General features: G+C 43.6%; 1 protein-coding gene across 2 annotated transcripts in view; it reads right to left on the bottom strand.

Moving 5' to 3' along the window:
* Positions 1–25,953, bottom strand: part of MUS81 (MUS81 structure-specific endonuclease subunit) — a 161,734-nt gene that overhangs the window by 91,482 nt on the left and 44,299 nt on the right. For both annotated transcript variants that reach the window (XM_066582297.1, XM_066582298.1), the window contains one exon: positions 6,498–6,670. In XM_066582297.1, the coding sequence (XP_066438394.1) occupies positions 6,498–6,632 (135 nt within the window). In that variant the 5' untranslated portion in view covers positions 6,633–6,670. The remainder of the gene's footprint in view (positions 1–6,497; positions 6,671–25,953) is intronic.

The following is a 25,953-nucleotide window of genomic DNA, read 5'->3' as shown; positions in this document are numbered from 1 at the left end:
TTGGCACTCGATGAGCCCGTTCGATGACAAAGACCTGCGATAGTTCTGCATTGGGGAGAAGCTCGCGGAGCCATTTCTCTAAGAATTCTTCCGGTCTCTGTCCCTCGGTTCTTTCTGGCAGGCCGACTATACGCAAATTATTGCGTCGTGAACGATTTTCGAGGTCGTCCGCTTTCTGTCTCCAATAGTCGGCCTTCTGCGTAAGATCTCTTATTGCGGCTGACATTGGGGGAACAGTGTCATCTAGCGTAGAAATTCTATCTTCCGTCGCTGTGACCCTTTCTCTCAGATTTTGAAGGTCTTGTCTAAGAAGACTGACATCCATTTTAACTTCATCGATTTTACTGGTAAGAGTAGTCGTGGATGTCTGGATTGCTGTCAGTAGCTGTTCGGATAATTGTTGTAGAGTTTGAACTGTCCCTTCTGTTAGGTTTGGATTAGTGTTCTTTATCGGAGGGGATGAGCCCCCCGGGGCCGGCGGCACAGAGTCGGATCCTGCATCTCTGCGATTTTCATTTCTGACAAATGCCTTTAATTTGTCTGCTGCAGCGTTCTGCCTGGTAGGCCCCATGTTGTTCTGTCAGAGGTATTTAGCGGCGTATTCGGCTGTCTGCCTGTATTTTATAGTGCTGAGTTCACCAGTATACTTGTTGCAGGGCTTATCTGCGTGGTGTCTGCTCTATGCTTTGTAATCAGCTGTGGTGGTCTCTTGCAGGTCTTACTCTCTTCTCCCCCTTTGTTTTGGGGGGTATTCTGGGCCTGTTTCTTTTGGCCTTTTCTCTAGGTATTGTGGGGGAGGGGGGTCCCACTCTCTAGCACGTATTTATATAGTATACAAGAACTGCTGCTCCTTTTCTCCCCTTCCCCCCCAGCACACTTAACTGGTTGTTGCTGCTGGCGCTGCTTTTCTCCTTCAGATAGGGGACCTCTGTATGACCTCTTCTCCTGATCTCTCACCGTCAGCTCCGGCAGTCCAACTCTCTGAGTGCAGGTTATGTCAGCCGCAGCAGTGCAGATCTGCCGTTTGTGTCGCTGTGGCTGTCGGCACTTTGGCTGTTTCACCCGGCGTCTAATCGCCCCCTTGCGCTGATAGAGGCTCGCCGGGCCCGAGTTGTTGTCGGCTGGGTCCGCTCCGCAAGGTGGCGGCGGTAGCTGCAGCACCACGTGTGCCTCCACCGGGTCCCCGCCGTCGGGGGTTGCTTTATGGGTATCTCGGCACCCGGGGCGCCGCCGGTCGTCTCAGCCCCCCGCCTCCCTCTATGCGGTCTCCTCCGTACGGCCCTTCACTATTGGGCCCGTCTACTCCGTCCTCAGGATGGCGGCCGTGTCAGCCGCGGCGCTGCAAGCCTGTCGCCGGCGTCGCTATGGCTGCCGGCGTCACAGACACCGCACCGGGGCTCAATCCTCCTCCTCTCTGTGGCGGCAAGGGGGGCGATAGGCCCGGGAAGTCGTTCGCCGACCGGGAGCCCTCCCCACAAAATGGCGGCCGCAGCTTCCCGCGCTCACCCTCAGGGTCTTCTTGCTGCGGTGTCAGGTAAGTGTCCCACCGCTTTGCAGCCCCGCCGGTGGTCTAGGCACTCCGCTCCTCTCCCTCCGCTATGTGGAGCGCCAGGTCCAGAGCCCGCCAGTCAGCCGGCGACTCACGTTCCGCAGCGACGGCTCTCTCCACTTCACAGGCCCCTTCTCTAGCTCCGGTCCCGCCGCACCTCGGTCGTCAGGGGTAGTTGTCTTGGGATACAGTCCCTTCCCCCCCTCCTCCGGTGATGGTATATCGGGGTTGGGAGTCCTCAGGATCAGTACAGGATTACCGGTAGGTCAGTTTAAGCAGGAGCCCTTCTTACATGCGGCCGGTCAGGACGGCTGCTTGGCCACGCCCCCACAATGGGACCCACTTTAAGAAAAAAATAATACAATAAAGTATACTTACCCCTCCGGGGCCGCTGGAGTCCAGCGCTGAAACCCCATTGTGGTCCCAGTGATTACTGTGACAGATGATGTCACAGGAAATCAGGTGAGCCCTGCGGCATCACTTTCCTGAACTCCTTACACTTATCAGTATGTATCAGTAACATGCAGTGCGGCTTTCAATGCTGGGGGAGCCTAGGGTGCCAGTGCAGTTCACCTTTGGGGTGCAGGGCAGCCCGCTGGATTTAACCCTTAAGGACCAAGCTGTTTTGTACCTTAAGGACCAGACACTTTTTAGGGATTTTACCCATGTGGCGTTTTTACTGCCCTAGTTTCCTTTAGCTACGAAAATTATTTTTACTGCGTTTTTTTTCCCATGACATATAGGGCGATTTTTAAAATATCTTTTTCACTGACTTTTTTACCCGTTTTTTAGTTTTATTGGGGGTAAAATGCTAAAAAAAGAATTTTTAACATTTATAGTTATTTTTTTATTTAGTATATTTATGCAAAAATAAAGTATAGGAGCGGGTTCTTCTTGATATATAGTATGTATGGTTTTGGTTGACAGGGCGCATACAGTGACGGTTATGGTTGGCGTCGTCTTTGTGTTATTTCCTTTCTTATGTATAAATTGTTTTTTATTCTGTAATTTTGTTTGATTTGTGTATGTAATCATGTTTTTTACGATCTATGTCCCCCATGATGTCATATAAGACCTCTGGGGACATTTTTTTTTTTTAATTTGACACTCTCCCACTGTAGCTAGGGCATCTATAGGACCTCCAGTTACAGGGGAAAACAACCCCTGTAGTGACATTAGTCACTGGCAGAGCTGGCCAAGGTCTAGTAGGACCCCCCAGCTCTGCTGTAGCAGGGAACCTCGGCGGTCACATGACCCCACAGCTCCCGTATCATATATCTATATAACTCTCAAGCTCGGCACTAACAACCAATCAGGTTGAATCAGGGAACCCAAACAACTAATCAGGTTGAATCACACAACCCAAACAGGTTGCTTGAATTGTGAATCTGTACCAATGAGGTTGCTGGAATTGCTCCATAGTACTGAGCTTGAGAGTAAGATGCTAACATGCCTCCCATAGTGAAAGCTACAGTTCTGCTTTCACTTTCTAGTACAAAGTGCTCACTGCGTACTATACAATTTTGGTATCATAGTAATCGTACTGACCCATAGAATAAAGTTATCATGGTGTTTTTTGTTGCAGTTTGTGTGCCGTAGAAACAAGATGCACTGAAAGATGGCGCAATGTCGGTTTTTTTTCATTGTACTCCACTTAGAATTTTTAAGTTTTTCAGTACATTATATGGTACATTAAATATCACCATTGAAAACTACAACTCGTCCCGCAAAAAACAAGCACTCATGCAGCGACGTCGATGGATAAAGGAGTTACGATTTTTTTTAAAGGGGGGAGGAAGTAAATGGGGGAAAAAAGGGGGCCACGTCATTAAGGGGTTAGAGGGCTAACACTTTCAGTATTACTCTTTTTTTCATGTTGGCTTCAAATCAGTAACAAACAATGTTTTTAACCACACACACACACACACACACACACACACACAAAATAGACCCCTACAAAGTTGAGTAGTTGTGCTAGTCCCTTCTGCAGGTACCTGCAGCCTTAGGGCTTATTCACACAAGCGTATATCGGCCGCAGTTTTCACAGCTGGCCAATATACGCTACTATCTGAGCTGTCTTCCACCTTTGTGTGAATAAGCCCTTATAATGAATCTTATTTTGATCATGATTGATCCACATTGAGGGCTAGGAAATGAGAGAAAAAACAGAACACGACATCAAGTTTAAAAAAAATCATTGGTTTCATAATTCACTTGAACTCACTTTCGCACTGCGTGATTTTATCGCCAATGTTAAGCCGGCCATAGGACTTATTTACACGAGCGTATATCACACTTCCATCTAAGCAGTTCCCCCCTTTCCTCCCGCTCACTGGCTTCTTTCCTCCACTATGGCGTTTGCAATGGGAGGAGCGTGACGGTGGCAGAGCTAAACTCCTATCTGTCCTGCCCACTCCCATAGCTAGCTATGGATAAGGGGCGGGGAGGAGACTTGAGCCTAGCTCCGCCCCTGTCCCACCCACTCCCATTGCGACCCACTCAGAGGGGAGGAGAGAGGCAGAGAGCCAGTGAGGGAACTGCTCAGATGGAAGCATATAATCGGCTGGCCGTGAACACACCGGCCGATATACGCTCATGTAAATAAGCCCTTAGGGTATGTTCCCACGGGTTAGAATTGCTGCGGATTTTAAGTTCCTAAAATTTTTAGTTTAGGAATGTCCTTTTTTTTTTTTAAAACGGACGCGCTGTTACTGGCATGACATTGCTATCTGTGACAGGGTGTGTATGAGAATTAAAGCGCATCTAATCGAATAAAGCAAATGTCTAAAAGAATAGACATTTTTTTTCAATTGGTTACTTTTGGTAATTTGACATTGACACAAACAATGTTAAAGCGAACAGGATGTCCAAGCCGAAGACATCATGTTATAGAGCAGGAGAAGCTGGGCTGATAGTATATAGTCTTATGGGGAAACATTCAGTAGAACTTGTATATCAGTCTGCTCGGCTCCTCTTGCTCTATAACATGATGCATATTCCAGCTGACAGACTCCCTTTAAAGAGAAACGGTCGGCTGCTACAAGTCCAATAAACTAATGTTATGAGCTCATAAAAGCTGTAGTGCTGAAACTGGAGGAGTGACTATCATACCTGGCTTCCACACCATGGTGACATGCATCCTCCAATTACATAGGTGTATATGTAGTATATGGACATGCATAAGCAGTCCACGGAATGCATACAACTCAAACTTTGCAAGCAGAAAGCAGGGAATAACATGGGGTTAATACCGTGTTTCCCGGAAAATAGGTCCTACCCCAATAGTAAGACCCCCCCAAATCAATACTTACATGGTCCGCGGCATCCCGATGGTCTCCGGCAGCGGGGTGTCCTCCTCCGACTCACAGCTGCCTTCTGCTGGCGAAGGGGCCTTGAATACACCACCTCCAGCAAAGCAAGCGCTGTGATTGGCTAATCGAGCACTGGCAGCCATCAATGACATCACTGAATGCCTGTGATTGGCTCGTCGAGCGTCGGCTGTGATTTGCTGCCGGCACTCGATTAGCCAATCACAGCGCTCGCTTTGCTGGAGGCGGGGTATTCAAAGCCCCGTTGCCAGCAGAAGGCATCTGTGAGACAAGGAGGACGCCGCGCCACCGGACACCATCGGGACGCCGGGGACCACCCCCGAAAATAAGACACTGGGCCCCTTTTTGGTGCAGAAAATATAAGACAGTGTCTTATTTTCAGCGAAACACAGTAGAGGCTGACAAATTCCCTTTAACCCCTCAAAAGACAAGTGTGTTTTAGTCCAAAAGGACCAGACACTTTAAGGGATTTTATCCATGTGGTGGTTTGATGACCAATTTTTTTTTCTTCGGCTACCAAAAGTTTTATTAGGGGTAAAAAGCTATATAAAAAAAGGGCTTTTTAAAATTTGTAATTGTTCATTTTAAAAATGAGTATATTTACACTGAAACAAAATGAGGAACTTGTTCCTGCACTTTATTTAAAACGTTTTGATATATAATATCTATAGTCTCGGATTACAGGATGCATATGGCAACGGTTTTGGTTGGCATCGACGGTGGGTGACTTACTTTTTTAGGGCTTATTGACACGAGCGTATATTCGCAGCCGTTTTCATGGCTGGCCAATATACGCCAGCATCTGATGCCTTCTCCCATTGCTGAGAGCTGGTGACGGGGAGGGAAGGGGGCAATAGCTTAGCAGAGCTAAACTGTCTCCAATGTCCAATGGCATTGTGGGCTCGCTGTATATGTACTACGTCCAGGCCGTCGGAACGGGCACACAAACTTTAGCTTTGTGCGCCCATTCACTTGTTGTTACGGTGCTTGCGGGCAAACGTAAAAACACCGATGCTCGTGTGAAAGAGCCCTTATATATATTTTTTTATTTTAATTTTATTCTGTAATTTATTTATTTTTTGACTAATTTTTTTTCTACTATTTTTTTCTTAACATCTATATCTCTGATGATGTCATATAAGACTTTTGTGGGTCATTCACACTTTTTTTTTTCTTTTTTGACTTCACACTTTTCCACTGTAACTGAGGCATCCATAGGAGCCCCACTTATAGGGAAAAACATCCCCTGTAGTGACATTAGTTACTACCAGAGCTGATCTGGATCTGATCACCGCGTTGAATAGTGAAAGTGACACTTCAGTTTCTCTATTCACTCACTGAGCGCTATGTAGCCTACAAAAGAGAAGTCAGAAGCGGTTAAAAAAAACGCTTCTGCCTTCTCCTCCAGGTCCTCAGCTGTGACTAACAGTCAAGGGCCTGACCTGCTCCGGCCACATTTCAGAAGAAGGGGCTTTAATCTGCCATATTTTTACCATCGGCCTGAAAGACTCGGATCAAGTGCCCTAAATTTACAGTGATTGGTCCTTAATGGGTTAATATACACAACAGTTTTTCAAGGGTCAATTCAATAGCGTGATATAAAGATGCTGAATTCTTACCTTTTGGTACGAAAACTGTGTTTTCAGCCCTTTCTCAGCAGCAGAATCTCTCCACTCTGTCAGCCACTTCAGAAATAAAGGGTTTGGGCAAGGAGGAAGGGGGCGCTTACGTCCATATGTGATTGGACCGGGCATCTTCCTGTTTCAGCTGGATATCGGGTTTATCATGCTTTCTAAAAAGAATTTGACATAAATCATATCAAGGTGAGCTCACACACTGCAGAGCTCAAATTCAGCAGTAATGTATATTACAATATAAGTGAATGTGCTTTTTAGTAACCCTATTCACTTACTGTATCAAACATTTGCAGCAGAAGATAGTTGTACTGTACATTTACAAATTTACAGCATGCACTATTTATTTCTGAAATGCTGCAGAATACATTCTTTGCAACTTTTTGAGTGAATTACGTGGTGAAAATCTGCAACTGAACTTTCACAAAACTTCTGACACTTCAGTGGCATGTCAAAAGATTTGATTAACAGCTGACATCCCTACCAATTACTAAAAAAATATAGTAAAGAGCTTAAAAGTGTTTTTTGGGCTTTTATTATTGATAACCTATCATGTATAATAAAGGCCCGGAAAACCCCTATAACTGAGAGGGGTTATTAATTCAACTTATAATAGTGTATGACTGTGTTTCTCAAACACTGTTCTAAGCCATGGATGGCAGCTGTCTGTAAAATAAGTAGAGTAAGGGCTCATGTCCACGGGAAAAAGAAGAATTAAAATCCGCAGCGGATTTTAACTCTTCTCCCGCGCGCGGATCCGCATCCCATAGGGATGCATTGACCACCCGCGGGGTAGATAAATACCCGCGGATGGTCAATAAAAGTGATTTTAAAAAAAATGGAGCATGAAAAAATCTGGACCATGCTCCATTTTCATGCGGGTCTCCCGCGGGGACGGCTCCCGCGGGCTTCTATTGAAGCCTATGGAAGCCGTCCGGATCCGCGGGACACAAAAATCAGATTTTACTCACCCGCTCCGGTTCTTCTCTTCTCCGCGGCGCCATCTTCTCTCAGCCGCGGCCGGATCATTTTGCTTCGACCCGGCGCATGCGCGGGGCACGTCACCGACGTCATCATGCACATCCGCCGAGCCGAAGAATGAAGATCCGGCCGCGACGAGAGAAGATGACGCCGCCGCGAAGAGAAGAAACGGAGCGGATCGGAGGTAAGTTTATTCTCATTTATTTGCATTTTCAGCCCTCATGTCCGCGGGGCAGGAGGGACCCGCTGCAGATTCTACATGTAGAATCTGCAGCGGATCTGATTTTCCCCGTGGACATGAGGCCTAAGGGCTCATGTCCACGGGGAAAAGAAGAATTAAAATCCGCAGCGGATTTTAACTCTTCTCCCGCGCACGGATCCGCACCCCATAGGGATGCATTGACCACCCGCGGGTAGATAAATACCCGCGGATCGTCAATAAAAGTGATTTTAAAAAAAATGGAGCATGAAAAAATCTGGACCATGCTCCATTTTCATGCGGGTCTCCCGCGGGGACGGCTCCCGCGGGCTTCTATTGAAGCCTATGGAAGCCGTCCGGATCCGCGGGACACAAAAATCACATTTTACTTACCCGCTCCGGTTCTTCTCTTCGGCGCCGCGCCATCCTCTCTCAGCCGCGGCCGGATCATTTTGCTTCGGCCCGGCGCATGCGCGGGGCACGTCACCGACGTCATCGTGCACATCCGCCGAGCCGAAGAATGAAGATCCGGCCGCGACGAGAGAAGATGACGCCGCCGCGAAGAGAAGAAACGGAGCGGATGGGAGGTGAGTTTATTGTCATTTATTTGTATTTTCAGCGCTCATGTCCGCGGGGCAGGAGGGACCCGCTGCAGATTCTACATGTAGAATCCGTAGCGGGCCCGATTTTCCCCGTGGACATGAGGCCTAAGGCTTCCTCTAACATATATGGGCAGCTTCAGACAGCGTTCTCATTCTTAGTTTCTGAACATGTGATATGTCAGTAATGAATAAGTAGAAATAGGAAAGTCCCGCAGCACACCTAACACATGCACTTCACTGCAGAGGTTCCAGTCTGTATATGCCAAGCCACCTGTGGGGTCATGAACCAAACCCCAAATAAATGCAATGGTATCCAAGGAGGCGGCAGCATCAACGGTGTAGAGATTATAAAAAAAGGGTTTTATTGCTCCATAAAATGGCGACGTTTCGACTTAATCTAAGTCTTTTTCAAGCCTAATACATTGCCATGAACACACATCTTATATAGTGAGGACAGACAGGGAGGACACTCCTCCAACTCCTTAATCAGTAAGTAATACAACACACATGAAACAAAAAACAGACATGGACTATACAAAAGACAAGGTTCTCTACACATATACATTAAGGTAAAACCTGGAGTGCATCCATGTGTTGGGCTGCTCCACACAGCGTTCCACTATGTCTCCATTCATATGTTCAGCCGGATATACTGTCAGGTGAATTTTCCCGGCGCACCGCGCGTACGCGGATTGCGTCACAGCCAACCACAGTAACACTGCCGATCAGCGTCTCGACCATCCACTATATGGCGCTGACTCTATCAGGAACTAGTCATGCATAAGAGCACTTCTGGGATTAGAATAAGCACGGCCAACCACAAGATGGCGCCTCCGTAATAGAAAACAATGGAGCACGCCAACCGAGGGTGCCTATACATAAAGTATATTATATATAATAGCAAAAATTACTTTGGCACATAAGGGAATACTGCAAATTCACAAAAAGCTCACAAGGTGCCAGCAAAACATTAAAGTCACCTATACTAATAAAGCAAAACAGAAGAGAATAATTGTAGATAATAAAACCTATATCCCAAAAAAAAAAAAAAATTGAGAAAAAAAATTTGAGAAAAATTAAAAAAAAAAAAATGAAAAAAGTGTTAAAAATAAAAAAACATGATGTAGTATATGCGCATGTGTATAAAGAATAACTGTATAATGGTGAAAAAAAGCTAAATAAATATACATAAATTCACAAAAAAATTCACGAAAAAAATATATTAAATATAAATAAAAACCAACATGTAACTGGACAAAAAGTGGACAGAAAATAGCAAACCTAAATAGGTGTGAATAACTAGTCTTTCAAAAGTACGGTGCATAAGCAAGTAAACTTCAAAAAAAATTTAAAGATACATAAAAAAACATTTTTTTAAACGCTAATTGAAAACATTTTTTTTTTTGCTTTATTAATACGGAAAACATTTTTTTTATATAATGCATGACAATGTTACAGAGAAAATACAAATTGTCAACTGACAATATTAGACATAGTAAGGACATAATTATAATAGTGAATAAATAGCCGGAAAAGACGCAAACTGTGGAGAAGACCAACACAGAGACCAGGAGAGAAATCTAGGGAAAAAAGAAAAAAAGAAAAGGATTAAAAACAGGCATCTAAAAACTATATACATCAGATGAGGATCCTTAAATATAAGGGGCAAAGACATACTCCATGTTTAAACCGAAAGCATGTAACGTATTGAGGGTGTGAATCCAGCGCAACTCTTTCTTTTTGAGAAGAGCCTCCCTGTCACCTCCTCTGGTCAACGGTGGAACATCATCAATAATCCTGAATTTAAATTGACTTATACTATGCTTTTTCTCATGGAAATGCTTGGGGATCGGCAGGTCCAAGCACTTAGTACGTATAGTACTCTTATGTTTAATCATACGACTACGCGCTTCGAGTATCGTTTCCCCCACGTATCCAAGTCCGCAGGGGCAGGTGACCAAATAGATGACATAAGAGGAGGTGCAGGAATATCTCTTCCTAATTTTGAATTTCTGGCCTGTATATGGATGATGAAAGCTATCACCCTTGACAAGATTGCCGCAGCAAACACAGCCAAGACAGGGAAAATTGCCTTTCTTGGCTGGTGCTAGTACTCGCTGTGTATGACTCACCTTCGGTACAATTGATTTCACTAACTTGTCACGTATGTTCGGGGGTCGTCTATAGGCCATCATCGGTTTTTCGTTAAATTCTGGTACCACACTTAAGCCTTTTGTCAGAAGGGACCAATGTTTGTTTATTATGGAAGAGACCTGCCCACTATGTCTACCAAAAGTGGAGATAAAAGGCACTCTTGCTGGTTTGGTGGTTTTACTTTTAGGTATCAACAAGGTGTCACGCTGCAGTTGTCGTACTCCGTCAACTGCCCTGTTGATAAGAGGTCTCGGATAACCTCTCTGCAAAAATTTATTTGCCATCTGCCCCAATCTCTTTTCAATGGCAGTATCATCAGTGATTCTACGCACCCGTAGGAGCTGACTCCACGGGAGGGAATTTACTGTTGGTCTAGGATGAAAGCTGTCATAGTGTAAGATACAGTTCCTATCAGTCGGTTTAACATAGAGGTCTGTCAAGAATTTTTCACCGTCATAGCATACCATTGTATCCAGAAACTGGATAGACTCTTCGGATGAACTTAAAGTAAATTGTAATTCTTGATAATGTGAATTCAGTTGCTGATGAAACAAATTAAGTTCATCCTGAGAGCCACTCCATACCACAAATATGTCATCTATGAAACGAAACCAGGCCTTAACCCGTGGCCAAAATTCAGATGTATGTATAAACGTTTCCTCAAAGTGGCGCATATACAGATTTGCATAGGTGGGCGCGACATTAGACCCCATGGCGGTGCCCTGCCGCTGCTCAAAGAACATCCCCCCAAAAGAAAAATAATTCCTGGTGAGGATGAATTCGAGCAGCGACAGGGCAAATGCCTCACACCCTGGGGCCCAGTCGCACCCCACCATGTAGTGTCTTACAGAAGCTAGCCCTTTCTGGTGTTGGATCGACGTATAAAGAGAAACCACATCGAATGTGGCTAGAACACATGGACCCGAGATTTCAATCTGTTTTAATTTGCATAGAAAATCACTCGTATCTCTGATATACGAGGAAGCATTCTCTGCCCAAGGGCGAAGCACCTTGTCCAATAACCATTGCTTGGAGACTTTTGTTTCGTTTGTGGAAAAAGGTGTTAAAAGATTGAGATCTCACTCGAAGCATAAAATAGGTAATTACAATCTTAAAAGGGAGGAGCGCATGGCATTAAGAAACTTGGCACAAGATGGTGCGATAACAATAAAGCCAGCCGATAAGGGCGGCGCTATTGTTATCCTTGACACTGAAGGATACAACAATGAAGCATTCAGACAACTTAATGATACAGAAGTGTTTGTCAAACTAAAAGGTGATCCCACTTTGAGGCTTCAGGTTCAGTTGAGGGTTATGTTAAATGATGCGGTCATAGAGGGAGTCATAGATTCCGAATTATCACGTTTCCTTGCTGTATTATACCCTCGTGTTCCTGTACTATACCTGTTGCCAAAAATCCACAACTCATTGAATAACCCCCCAGGGCGACCGATCGTCTCTGGACGTGATTCCATATTTGCCAATTCTGCAAAATTCCTGGACAAGGTGCTTCGCCCTTGGGCAGAGAATGCTTCCTCGTATATCAGAGATACGAGTGATTTTCTATGCAAATTAAAACAGATTGAAATCTCGGGTCCATGTGTTCTAGCCACATTCGATGTGGTTTCTCTTTATACGTCGATCCAACACCAGAAAGGGCTAGCTTCTGTAAGACACTACATGGTGGGGTGCGACTGGGCCCCAGGGTGTGAGGCATTTGCCCTGTCGCTGCTCGAATTCATCCTCACCAGGAATTATTTTTCTTTTGGGGGGATGTTCTTTGAGCAGCGGCAGGGCACCGCCATGGGGTCTAATGTCGCGCCCACCTATGCAAATCTGTATATGCGCCACTTTGAGGAAACGTTTATACATACATCTGAATTTTGGCCACGGGTTAAGGCCTGGTTTCGTTTCATAGATGACATATTTGTGGTATGGAGTGGCTCTCAGGATGAACTTAATTTGTTTCATCAGCAACTGAATTCACATTATCAAGAATTACAATTTACTTTAAGTTCATCCGAAGAGTCTATCCAGTTTCTGGATACAATGGTATGCTATGACGGTGAAAAATTCTTGACAGACCTCTATGTTAAACCGACTGATAGGAACTGTATCTTACACTATGACAGCTTTCATCCTAGACCAACAGTAAATTCCCTCCCGTGGAGTCAGCTCCTACGGGTGCGTAGAATCACTGATGATACTGCCATTGAAAAGAGATTGGGGCAGATGGCAAATAAATTTTTGCAGAGAGGTTATCCGAGACCTCTTATCAACAGGGCAGTTGACGGAGTACGACAACTGCAGCGTGACACCTTGTTGATACCTAAAAGTAAAACCACCAAACCAGCAAGAGTGCCTTTTATCTCCACTTTTGGTAGACATAGTGGGCAGGTCTCTTCCATAATAAACAAACATTGGTCCCTTCTGACAAAAGGCTTAAGTGTGGTACCAGAATTTAACGAAAAACCGATGATGGCCTATAGACGACCCCCGAACATACGTGACAAGTTAGTGAAATCAATTGTACCGAAGGTGAGTCATACACAGCGAGTACTAGCACCAGCCAAGAAAGGCAATTTTCCCTGTCTTGGCTGTGTTTGCTGCGGCAATCTTGTCAAGGGTGATAGCTTTCATCATCCATATACAGGCCAGAAATTCAAAATTAGGAAGAGATATTCCTGCACCTCCTCTTATGTCATCTATTTGGTCACCTGCCCCTGCGGACTTGGATACGTGGGGGAAACGATACTCGAAGCGCGTAGTCGTATGATTAAACATAAGAGTACTATACGTACTAAGTGCTTGGACCTGCCGATCCCCAAGCATTTCCATGAGAAAAAGCATAGTATAAGTCAATTTAAATTCAGGATTATTGATGATGTTCCACCGTTGACCAGAGGAGGTGACAGGGAGGCTCTTCTCAAAAAGAAAGAGTTGCGCTGGATTCACACCCTCAATACGTTACATGCTTTCGGTTTAAACATGGAGTATGTCTTTGCCCCTTATATTTAAGGATCCTCATCTGATGTATATAGTTTTTAGATGCCTGTTTTTAATCCTTTTCTTTTTTTCTTTTTTCCCTAGATTTCTCTCCTGGTCTCTGTGTTGGTCTTCTCCACAGTTTGCGTCTTTTCCGGCTATTTATTCACTATTATAATTATGTCCTTACTATGTCTAATATTGTCAGTTGACAATTTGTATTTTCTCTGTAACATTGTCATGCATTATATAAAAAAAATGTTTTCCGTATTAATAAAGCAAAAAAAAAAATGTTTTCAATTAGCGTTTAAAAAAAATTTTTTTTATGCATCTTTAAAATTTTTTTGAAGTTTACTTGCTTATGCACCGTACTTTTGAAAGACTAGTTATTCACACCTATTTAGGTTTGCTATTTTCTGTCCACTTTTTGTCCAGTTACATGTTGGTTTTTATTTATATTTAATATATTTTTTTCGTGAATTTTTTTGTGAATTTATGTATATTTATTTAGCTTTTTTTCACCATTATACAGTTATTCTTTATACACATGCGCATATACTACATCATGTTTTTTTATTTTTAACACTTTCTTCATTTTTTTTTTTTTTTAATTTTTCTCAAATTTTTTTTCTCAAAATTTTTTTTTTTTTTTTTTTTTGGGATATAGGTTTTATTATCTACAATTATTCTCTTCTGTTTTGCTTTATTAGTATAGGTGACTTTAATGTTTTGCTGGCACCTTGTGAGCTTTTTGTGAATTTGCAGTATTACCTTATGTGCCAAAGTAATTTTTGCTATTATATAATATACTTTATGTATAGGCACCCTCGGTTGGCGTGCTCCATTGTTTTCTATTACGGAGGCGCCATCTTGTGGTTGGCCGTGCTTATTCTAATCCCAGAAGTGCTCTTATGCATGACTAGTTCCTGATAGAGTCAGCGCCATATAGTGGATGGTCGAGACGCTGATCGGCAGTGTTACTGTGGTTGGCTGTGACGCAATCCGCGTACGCGCGGTGCGCCGGGAAAATTCACCTGACAGTATATCCGGCTGAACATATGAATGGAGACATAGTGGAACGCTGTGTGGAGCAGCCCAACACATGGATGCACTCCAGGTTTTACCTTAATGTATATGTGTAGAGAACCTTGTCTTTTGTATAGTCCATGTCTGTTTTTTGTTTCATGTGTGTTGTATTACTTACTGATTAAGGAGTTGGAGGAGTGTCCTCCCTGTCTGTCCTCACTATATAAGATGTGTGTTCATGGCAATGTATTAGGCTTGAAAAAGACTTAGATTAAGTCGAAACGTCGCCATTTTATGGAGCAATAAAACCCTTTTTTTATAATCTCTACACCGTTGATGCTGCCGCCTCCTTGGATACCATAGTAATGAATAAGTAGAGAGAATCTGAATTCTAGCAGGTGTGTATCAGCAGGGGGAACATGATGAGATTGTCCGGCCACGGCGCTCTCCGCAGACAGACGCTGCTGGCTCTTTTTCATCAGTGGCGGCTGTTCCCATCTCTGCGCTCACATTCCTGTCATGGACAGAGTCCTGCATTAAAATAACACATTCTTCAACATTTTTTCACCAGCGTAAAAATAACTCTGCTGCGTTTCTGTGCAGTGAAGCAATCTACCAAAGGCATTCTGGCCTCTCAGCAGGCGAACTGCATCTCTGGGTCTATGTGAGGAAGAGACAAATTGCCCGGCATGTATAGGAATCGCATGTTGCAAATATCCATTAGTTCAGAAGTCTTAATATTCTGAAATGCAACATAAATACTGTAGTGGATTATCATGAAAATGACCCGACAGTCCTGCAGAGGATCCTATGTGGCAGCGCATGACCTTTATTGCTGCCCCTAGAGTCCAGTGACTGTCCCAAAGACTATAGGAGGCTGACAGTAACAATGTACACCCCAGCATGGAGTCTACGTACATGGTTACAGATACTGAACAGCGACTTTATATTCTTCAAGACGCTGCATCAGGCCCTGAGGTCCACAAGCAGCAGTGAAGACCATTCAGTCACTGATGGCCCTGCTGCTACATTAAGGCCGGGCTCACACAGTCTCCACACGCGCTGTCATACGCAGTACACCTGTTTGGGTTTTTATTGTTTATACTTCCCATGCTGTCACTAAGTGTATATACACACTCAGAGAACAATGGGCTTTACGGCACATATACACACACATCAAAATAGAACCTGCTGGGGTTTTTTTGCCCTCGCATATGTGTAGTGACTACAGGTGAAAATGTGGAGGTCGCCAATTTTGCCCCCTTGGATTTTTAAATCTTATTTATTATTAGCGATAATGTCATGGAATTAATCTATTGCAGAGCATCGAACCGCTGTCTATTCCAGACTGTGAACCCCACAAGTGTCCCAAAAATAATACATTTTTGGGAATCGAGCAATTCATGGGATTAGTAAAAAAAAAAAAAAAAAAAAAATTATCCTCCATCCGCTTGTACTGGTCTACCAGTGCTGCGCACGCAACTTCTGTATTTGCATCTGCTATGCACCGACATCGCTTTGAAAAGCTAATTTTTTTCCTCCATTTATCCAATAATTCCCAAGTCCCCGCCAAGAGATGACCCTGCCTACAACAGATTATATAAATGGAGGCCCCTAAATTCCCTGCTAAAAGAACCCTTTTAAAATATATATATATACCCCTGAGAAAAACCTGTCAGATGACGAGTCCTGGCAGTTTATCCCAACTAAACGCACCAGGTATGGTGTCAAACTATGTAATGTGTGCGAGAGCACTACAGGATATACCTGCGATTTCTTCATATATGAATGCAAGAATCACCACCTTAATCCCCCAGATTGCCCAGACAACATTGGCATAAATCGGAGAATAGTTTGGGAGCTGATGGGGCCCATTTCTACACAAGAGCTACCCTGCATAGATGGACAATCACTACACCAGTGACCCACTATACAAGTCCCTCCATGCTGCAAATACAGGGGCCTGTGGGACAATAAGGAAAAATAGTGCAGAATTCCCACAACCCCTGGTGTCCAGGCGTGAGGAGAGGGGGGCGTCCCCCCATACGCGTATACAAGTGACCCACGACAGTAAGGAAGAGAAAGTAAGGGAAGAAAACCTGTTTGTGTCACAGACTATAATAAATGTATGGGGGTTGTAGACCTGTCCTACCAGGTGCTTCAGCCATATCCAGTTAAGCGAAAGACCAGGGCCTGGTATAAAAAGGTAGCGATCTACCTTACTCAGATCACTACCTGTAACATTTATATAATTTTTTGAGACATATCACATGGTTTAGATAATTAATTTTATCTGAGATTTAGGGAATGCCATAAAGAAAGAGGGTGGAAAAGGTCCTTCAGATATTTGTAGACAGCTATTAAGTCTCCTCTCAGCCTTCTTTTTTGCAAGCTAAACATTCCCATATCCTCTAACTGTTCCTCATTAGACATGATTTGCAGACCGCTCACCATCTTGGTAACTCTTCTCTGAACTAGCTCCAGTTTGTCTATGTCTCTTTTAAAGTGGGGTGCCCAGAACTGGACACAGTATTCCATATAAGGTCTGACTAAGAAAGAGTAGAGGGGGATAATTACCTCATGTGATCTAGACTCTATGCTTCTCTTAATACATCCCAGAATGGTTTGCCTTTTGGCTGCTGCATCACATTGTTGACTCATGTTCAGTCTATGATCTATTAGTATACACAAGTCTTTTTTACATGTGCTGCTTAGCTCAATTCCTCCAATTCTGTATGTGCTTTTTCATTTTTCTTGCCCAGATGTAGGACTTTGCATTTCTCCTTGTTAAATACCATTTTGTTAGTCGCTGCCCACTGTTCAAGCTTTTCTAGATCTTTTTGAATCCTGTCTCTTTCTTCTCTAGTGTTAGCTATCCCTCCTAGCTTTGTGTCATCTGCAAACTTGATCAGTTTACTCTCAATTCTCTCCTCTAGATCATTTCTAAAAATGTTGAACAACACTGGGCCCAGGACAGAGCCTTGTGGTACTCCACTTGATACATTCTTCCACTTAGATGTGCAGCAATTTATGACCACTCTTGGAGTACGATCACTCAGCCAGTTGTGAATCCACCTAACAGTTGCCAATCCCATATTTAGTTATTTTTTCAATAAGTATGGTATGAGATACTTTGTCAAATGCTTTACTAAAATCATGATATACTATATCTACTGCATTTTCCTGATCAACCCAGTCGGTCATTCTGTCATAGACAGAAATTAGATTCATCTGGCATGACTTTTTTGTTACAAACCCATGCTGGCTCCTGTTAATTACTCCATTCGCATCCAAGTACTTGCATACATGCTGTTTAATAATTTGCTCAAAGATCTTTCCTGGTATAAAAATCAGGCTCACAGGCCTGTAGTTTCCTGCATCCATCCTCTTCCCTTTTTTAAGATAGGGACAATATTTGCCCCTTTCCAATCTTCTGGGACTTCTCCTGTTCTTCAGGAATTTTCAAAAATTATGGCAAATAGTTCACCAATTACCTCCGCTGCTTCCTTTAGTATCCTAAGATGTGATTCATCTGGGCCTTGATACTTGAATTCATTTAAGTTAGCTAAGTGTTCCCTCACCATCTCTCTACTTATAGATAGCCTGCATTCTTTTGTTCCCCCAATAGCACTGGGAAGATCCGTTGATGTTACATTTACTTTCTGAGAGAAAAACAGATACCAAATATGAATTTAAATGTTTGGCCTTTTTAACATCATTTGTAACCAATTCACCATTTCCATCCTGTAAAAATCTGATAGCTTCTTTGACTTTTCTTTTGCTATACCCCCCAAATCCTTTTTTATTGCTTTTGGCCTCTGTTGTAAGCCGTAATTCATCATTCGCTTTTCTGACACCTACCCTACATTTTCTGCAGACTGAAATACATTCTTCTTTAGATATTCCCCTCTCTTTCCATTTGATAAACATATTATTCTTCCTTTTTAACACGTGTGCAAGTTCTGTGCTTATCCATCCTGGTCTCTTTAAATGCTTCCGATTCTTCCATCTTTTAGAGATAGTTAACAATTATGCTTTGAGAATCTCATTTCGCAATATTCCCCCAACCTTCTACAGGTACACTGAACATTTCTTCTCCTTCAACATTTTTAAAGACTTTCTTCTGCTCTGTCAAGAAAATCCTCATCGTCCTTAATGAGTTTAAATGTAGCTATTCTCTCCTGAAGACTTGGCACCTTTTCCTCCAATAGAAACACAAACTTGCATTTCTGGCAGGTGAAGTTTGACTTTTCCTCTGGTAGGTCTGTAAACATATAGCATATGTTGCAGCTCACCATGTGGCTCCTATCCCCCTCCATGTTGTCAGTTGATGTCTAAACGTCAAGAATTGTAGTAAAGAGATATAGCCTGTAAGATACTACAAGTGTACAACAGCGCAGTCTGGCGATGAGCTCTGAGCAGCTAGACCCGCCTAATCCCAGCAATCCTCCCGCTCACAGGGACTCTTCACTTTTCCTAGAATACACAGAGAATATGCAAATGATCTTTCTGAAGCTCCAATCTCTGGTCTGATTACTCATCAAGCTCCGCTATGTTGTTGATGTTCTACAATGCCAATGCCATCTACAATATGTGGGACATACCACACACACTCTTGGGTGCAGGATCAACAAACATAGGTTCAATGTTACACACAGTTTCTTGAAGTACAGTGTGTGCAGACAAGCAGCTCTAAAGCACAACTGTGACTTCAAAGGATTCAGAGTAACAGTGTTAGAGCAAATACCCGACAATAATGTAGAAAGGTTCAGGACTAGAGATGAGCGAGCATACTCGCTAAGGACAAATACTCGAGCGAGTATTGTCCTTTTCGAGCACCTGCCCACTCATGAGAAAAGATTTGGGTGCTGGCGGGGGAGAGCGGTGTGTTGTGAGATTGAGCAAGAGGGATCGGGGAGGGGGGGGGGGAGGGGAGAGAGATCTCCACCCTGTTCCCCTCGTTGCCCCCCAAATCTTTTCTCACGAGCGGGCAGGTACTCGAAAAGGACAATACTCGCTCGAGTATTTGTCCTTAGCGAGTATGTTCGCTCATCTCTATTCAGGACTTTAAAAATACGGAAAATGTTTTGGATATACAAGCTAAACACACTTGCACCCATGGGCCTTAATGAGGCACTTGAAAATCTATAACATACATTTGTAAGAAACCCAGTTTATTTCTTATGTATGTATGCATTATTGTTACTTTACCAATCATTTTTAACACCAAATTTATACTAAACTAAAAAGTTCCATCCATTTATATACCAATCTTTTTAATATTTCTACATTTTATGTATCTCACACTATACTATACACATAAATCAATATACAACTTGTTAATTGGTCTTTTAGCATTCATTTTATAGAGTAAGATAAGTTTTATTTATTCAGTTAATATCTGATCATTGTAAAGAATTCTTAACCTTGTAATACTCTCACAATCCCAACATATTTTATATACGGTTCTTTATATTTATAAAAATCTGTTTTTGGAATATTCATTTTAGAATATAGGATATTTAATCCTCTAATCTGTTAATATTCAATTATAAGATTAACTGTCCGAAATCATTATACAAGCAAACATTTCTGCATTGATTCATTCATTTTTGAGCACGGGGTCTCCTGCAGGTATATGCATAAACTGCCAACATGTTTTATATGATTACAGGCCATTGGCACTCCCTATCCTGTCCCACACATTATTATTACATGTAATTTATAAATATTAACCCTATATTGATTTCCCTCCAAACAGCAACACAACCACCTCCCTCGCCTCAGGAGCAATTGCAGAGCGCGTGCGCCCGAAAGACTGGCTGAATATACATCGCGGTCTCTCCACTTATCTGATTACACATGCCTGCTGTCATTTTCTTTTACCGTATATACCGGCGTATAAGACGACTTTTGAACCCCGAAAAATCTGCTCTGCAGTCGGGGGTCGTCTTATGCGCCGGTAATACAAAAAAAAAAAAAAGTGTAAAAAAAAAAAATTTTATTACTCACCTCCCACGGCGTTCTGTCGCGCTCCGGCAGGATGTCGCTCGCTCCGGCAGGCTGTCGCTCGCTCCTCGTCCCCGCCGCAGCATAGCTTTCTGAATGCGGGGCTTGAAATCCCCGCTTCCAGAAAGCTAATACACACGCCGGCAGCCATGACAGCATTGAATGGCTGTGATTGGCTAAAGCACACGTGGCTTCAGCCAATCACACTATTCAATGACATCATTGAATGGCTGTGATTGGCTGAAGGCGCACGTGTTAGCAATCACACCCATTCAATGATGTCATTGAATAGTGTGATTGGCTGAAGCCACGTGTGCTTTAGCCAATCACAGCCATTCAATGATGTCATGGCTGCCGGCGTGTGTATTAGCTTTCTGGAAGCGGGGATTTCAAGCCCCACATTCAGAAAGCTATGCTGCGGCGGGGACGAGGAGCGAGCGACAGCCTGCCGGAGCGAGCGACATCCTGCCGGAGCGCGACAGAACGCCGTGGGAGGTGAGTAATAAAATTTTTTTTTTTTCTCCACTGAATACCGGCGTATAAGGTGACAGTTGGGGGGTCGTCTTATACGCCCCGTCGCCTTATACGCCGGTATATACGGTACTTCCCGCTATTATGTCCATTCAAATTCTGCAATAGCGATCCCTTATTCTTCTCATCTACTTCTGCCAACCAATTACATTCATACAGCACTTCTCTCTTACCGCTTCTCCACTACCGCCAAAACGGCAATTGAAATAACACTACAGCCCCTTCAAGCAATCATTGCCGAAAGAAAACTTTGTCAAATACACCATCAGCAATCCAGACGGTAGGACCACCTTCAGGCTGGTCTCACAAATCCGCCCACGGCTCCTCATCCCTGGATTAGCAAGCCATGTGGATGAGATTATGCAAATATCTCGTCCACACGGGTGGCCAATCCATCGTGGCAAAGCTGGGGTGGAACCGGCGATGATGCGCAAAATTGACAGCCGCAGCATGTCAAACTTTTTTTTCCACTTCTGGCCTCACTCCTCTCTATGGGGAGAGAAAGCTGCAACGGAATGCTGGCAGCCAAACCGCTCCAAAACCTGCGGCGAAATGCCACGAGTCTTGAAGCTGCAGCTCTCCCGCAGAAATCTCGAGGCTCTTCGTTGCGGCCAGGCCGCGAGATTTCCGCCCTGTTGGATCCCAGCCTAACTATCTGTATTCCATTTTCCATCAACAGCTATATATACACATTTTTAATACACAAATCAAGTTTTCCACAGAAAAAAAACATTTAGGTCCATACAATGATATGTCCTACTTTTTAACTTAGACACTCTGCTACAATACTTGCATTTTTTTATGCACTTTCTGAGCTGCTTTTAACCCTTTAATGCCACTGGATGTAGAGTAAGGCTGGCTGTCCACGGACATTGCCGCCGCCGGGGAGCAGGAGCCAGCTGACAGATAGGCTCACCGTGGAGAATCATGGCAATTCGCAACATGCTGCGATTTGCCGTCCACGAGCGGAGAATTGCTATGATTCTCCGCTTGTGGACAGGGTGGTTGCGCTTTCCATAGCAACGCTATGGAAAGCGTTCACTGCGTTCCCCGCGGCCGGATTATTGCCACAGGGAACGCAGTGAAAATTCGCCCACGGACAGGAGCCCTTATGTCCTGCAGGTTCAGGGTATGTATGAAGGGAGATCGCAGGTCAATCCAGCTCCATACAATGCGGGTGTCGGCTGTTTTTTACAGCAGACACCCACTCGCAACAGCTCTGATACGCCACACCGCTCAGAGCTGTTAACCCTTTATATGCCTCGTTTAAATGCATTTAAATGCTCCGACCAATATTTGAGGTGCCCCTAAAGCCCCCCGCGATGAGATCATGGGTTGCCGTGTGGTTGTCATGGCAGCCAGGGGCTTGGGCATGGCTTGATAGAATACTAGAGATGAGCGAGCATACTCGGTCACGCCCCTTTTTTGCCCGAGCGAAAAGAGACGGGGGGGGCGCCGTGGGTGAGTGGGGGGTTGCAGCAGGGAGGGGGGGGTTGGAGAGGGAGAGAGAGAGGGCTCCCCCCTGTTCCCCGCTGCTACCCCCGCTCCGCCACGCCATGCCTCCCCCCCCGAATCTTTTCACCCGAGTGCGGAAGTACTCGAAAATCGCAGTGCTCGATCGAGTAATTACTCGAAACGAGTAGGTTCGCTCATCTCTATAGAATACCTGTCAGATCACGGTATGATGTAATGTTATGGCATTGCATCATACTGCAGGAAAGCATCGCAAGATCTTATTCCCTATGGGAATTTAAAAAATTTAAAAAAAGTTAAATTAAGTTTAAAAATGTTTTACTAATAAAACAAATAAAAGGTAATAAGCTTAAAAAGCAAACAAAACATTTTGCCATATTTATAATAAAAGAATCTAAATAGTAAAACAAAAACACATATTTGGTATCGCTGCATCCGTAAAAGTTCGATCTATAAAAGTAACGTATTATTTAACCGGTAGGGTAAACTTTGTCAGAGAAAAAAAAAAAAAGAATGCCAGAATTGCCCTTTTTTTGGTCACTCCTTTGCAGTCCAACATGGTACATTATATAGCACCATTGAAAATACAACTTGTCCCGCAAAAAGCAAGCCCTCAACAGCGACGTCGATAGATGAATAAAAGAGAGGTTTTCTTTTTTAAAAAGAGGTAGGAAAAAAACTAAAAATTAAAAAAAAAAAAAAAAAGGGCCCCATCCTTAGGCTGGGTTCACACGTCTAATCATGGCATCTAATCCTGGGATTAGCCAGCAATGTGAACGAGATTTTGAAAAATCTCGTCCACACGCTGCGAGCAAGCCGCACGAAAACTGACATGCTGCGCGGAATACAATGTCAATTCTTTTGTCGTTTCTGCAGTAGCCTCTCTATTGGGAGAGAAAGCCGCAGCAGAATGCCGATGGGGAAATCGCTCCAAAACCCGCAGTTCAGGGCTCATGCCCATGGCCGTGACTGGCCCTGCAAGCGGAATACAGCAGCGGAGTCCGTCACAGCGCCCCCCCAAAATACTCACCTCCGGATTCACTGCGTAGCTCCCGCATGACACTGCCAGCGCACATGCACAGTAGAGCACATGATGCGCCAGCAGTGTCATATGACGAAGGCGGGGCGCGTATTCACGCTATACTTCCACTGTGCTACAGCGGAAGTATGGTGTGATGGGCTGCTTCCATTGACTACAATGGAAGCCGTCCACGCGTATTCCCGTGGCAAATAGGACATGCAGCGGGTAATTTCCTGCTGCGGAATTCCGCAGCGTGTACATTGAGCTATTACATTAACGTGGCAGAAATTTGGCAGTGGGCATTAGCCCTAAAAGCCGCAGGTTTTGAAGCTGCGCTTTTCCAGCGGAAATCTTGCTGTTTTTCGGTGCGGTCATTCCACAAGAATTCTGCTGTAATTCCATGCCATGTTACCCCAGGCTTAAGAGGTTAAAGATGATTTAAACATTGTTTCTAAAACTACTATTTTGAAACATTAATTTGATGTTTTGTAAACCAGAAATAGTTACTGGCAATATTCATACTAAGGGCTCCTGCACACAGGCAGATTTTATTTGCAGAATCCCGGCCAGCGGCTGCCCCAGGATTCCGCAGCAAATACCGCTTATAGCCCCTTATGGGGACCCGCTGCTTCCTGCGCACAAGCATAAATTTCCGCTCGTGGCAGAAAAATCGCAGCATGCTCCATTCTGTGCAGATTTCCGCACAGATGGAATCCATTGAAGTCAATGGTAGCTGTCCGTCCTGCGGCCCTTCTGCAGTGAGTACTGCAGAAGGGTCGCAGGATCTGTGTCATCGCCTAGCGATAGCGCAGCTTGATCTGTACTGCACATGCGTGCCAGCCAGCGCTCTAACAGTAAAGATAAAAAGAATCAGGACAGGTGAGCGGGGTCACCGGCTGGGCACAGGGTGGGATCCTGCTGCGGGATCCCGCATGCCGTATCCAAACCTATGGTGTGCAGGAGGCCTAATATGATTAAAAGGAAGAAATTGCCATGTTATACAGTTAAAAAAAAATTGATATTTTTCTCTCTATTCTTTCGCCACATACTGTACTTTATTTAGGTGGTAGAAATAGAATTTATGTATATTTATTAAAAACACCAAAATTGGAAAAAATTACAATTTTTTCACATTTTCAATTGCAATATCTCAAATATTTGCAAACATACTATACACATTTTTTTTATAAGATATATATTTCCATCTGTTTACTTTATTCTGGACACACATTTGAAAAACTTTTTTTAACCATTTAGGAGACATACAAATTTAACATTGATTATCAACATTTTGATGAACACTTTGTTTTCCTGCACCAAGCCAAGATTGCAAAGGCTCATAGGTGTCAGAATGATAAATACCCCCACAAATGACCCCATGTTATAAAACTACACCTTTTAATGTATTCACTGAGGGGGTCAGGAGTATTTTTACCCCACAGTTTTTTTCAGGAATAATGCAATTTAGAGGAGAAAAAATAAAATTTCATATTTTTGCAAATACATCATTTAAAGGCAGTTTTTTTTCTATAGTGCACGTGAAAATGAGAATTTACACCCCAAAATGGATCACCTGTTTGTCCTGTGTTCAGAAACATACCCATTGTGACCCTAATCTTATGTACATATGCACAACGGGCCCCAAAATGAAAAGAGCAGCCAGTGGCTGTTAGAACAGAAATTTTGCTTAAAGGCATTTTAGGCCCCATTGCCCACTTGTAGAGCCCTTGAGTGACCAAAACGATAGAGAACCCCCACAAATGACTCACTTTTGAAAACTAGCCCCCTTAACAAATTAATTTAGGGGTCTACTGCATAATTTAGGGGTCTACTGCATATTTTGACGCCACAGTTTTTGAATGAATCTAAGCAAAACAGAAGGGAAAAATTGCGATTTTCATTTTTTAGCAAATTGTGTTATTTTAAAAAGTTTTTTTTGCACCTCAAAATGGATACCCCCGTTTGTCCTGGGTTCAGAAACATACCCATTGTGGCCCTAATATTATATCTTTATGCACAACGGGGCCCAAACCGAAAGGAGCAGCCAGTGATTTTCAGAACCGAAATTTTGCTTGAAGGTGATTTAGGCCCCATTGCCCACTTGTAGAGCCCTTGAGTGGCCGAAACGACAGAGAACCCCCACAAATGACCGCATTTTGAAAACTAGACCCCTTAACGAATTCATCTAGGGGTGTACTGTGTATTTTTACCCCACAGATTTGGAATGAATCTAAGCAAAGCAGAAGGAAAAAATATTACGATTTTCATTTTTTTGGCAATTATGTCAATTTAAAAACAGGGTTTTTTTTGTACAGCACACATAGGAATGAAGACATTCACCCTAAAATGGATCCCCGTTTGTCCCGTGTTCAGAAACATACCCATTGTGGCCCAAATCTACTTACTGGACACGTGGCTAGGCCTAAAATGGAAGGAACACACGTTGGATTTCAGGGCCTA

The sequence above is a fragment of the Eleutherodactylus coqui genome, chromosome 11 (assembly GCF_035609145.1).
Source record: "Eleutherodactylus coqui strain aEleCoq1 chromosome 11, aEleCoq1.hap1, whole genome shotgun sequence".
In the NCBI taxonomy this organism is placed as follows: Eukaryota; Metazoa; Chordata; class Amphibia; order Anura; family Eleutherodactylidae; genus Eleutherodactylus; species Eleutherodactylus coqui.
Note: the sequence above shows the minus strand (reverse complement) of the source record. Positions and strands in the feature narration are given on the sequence as shown.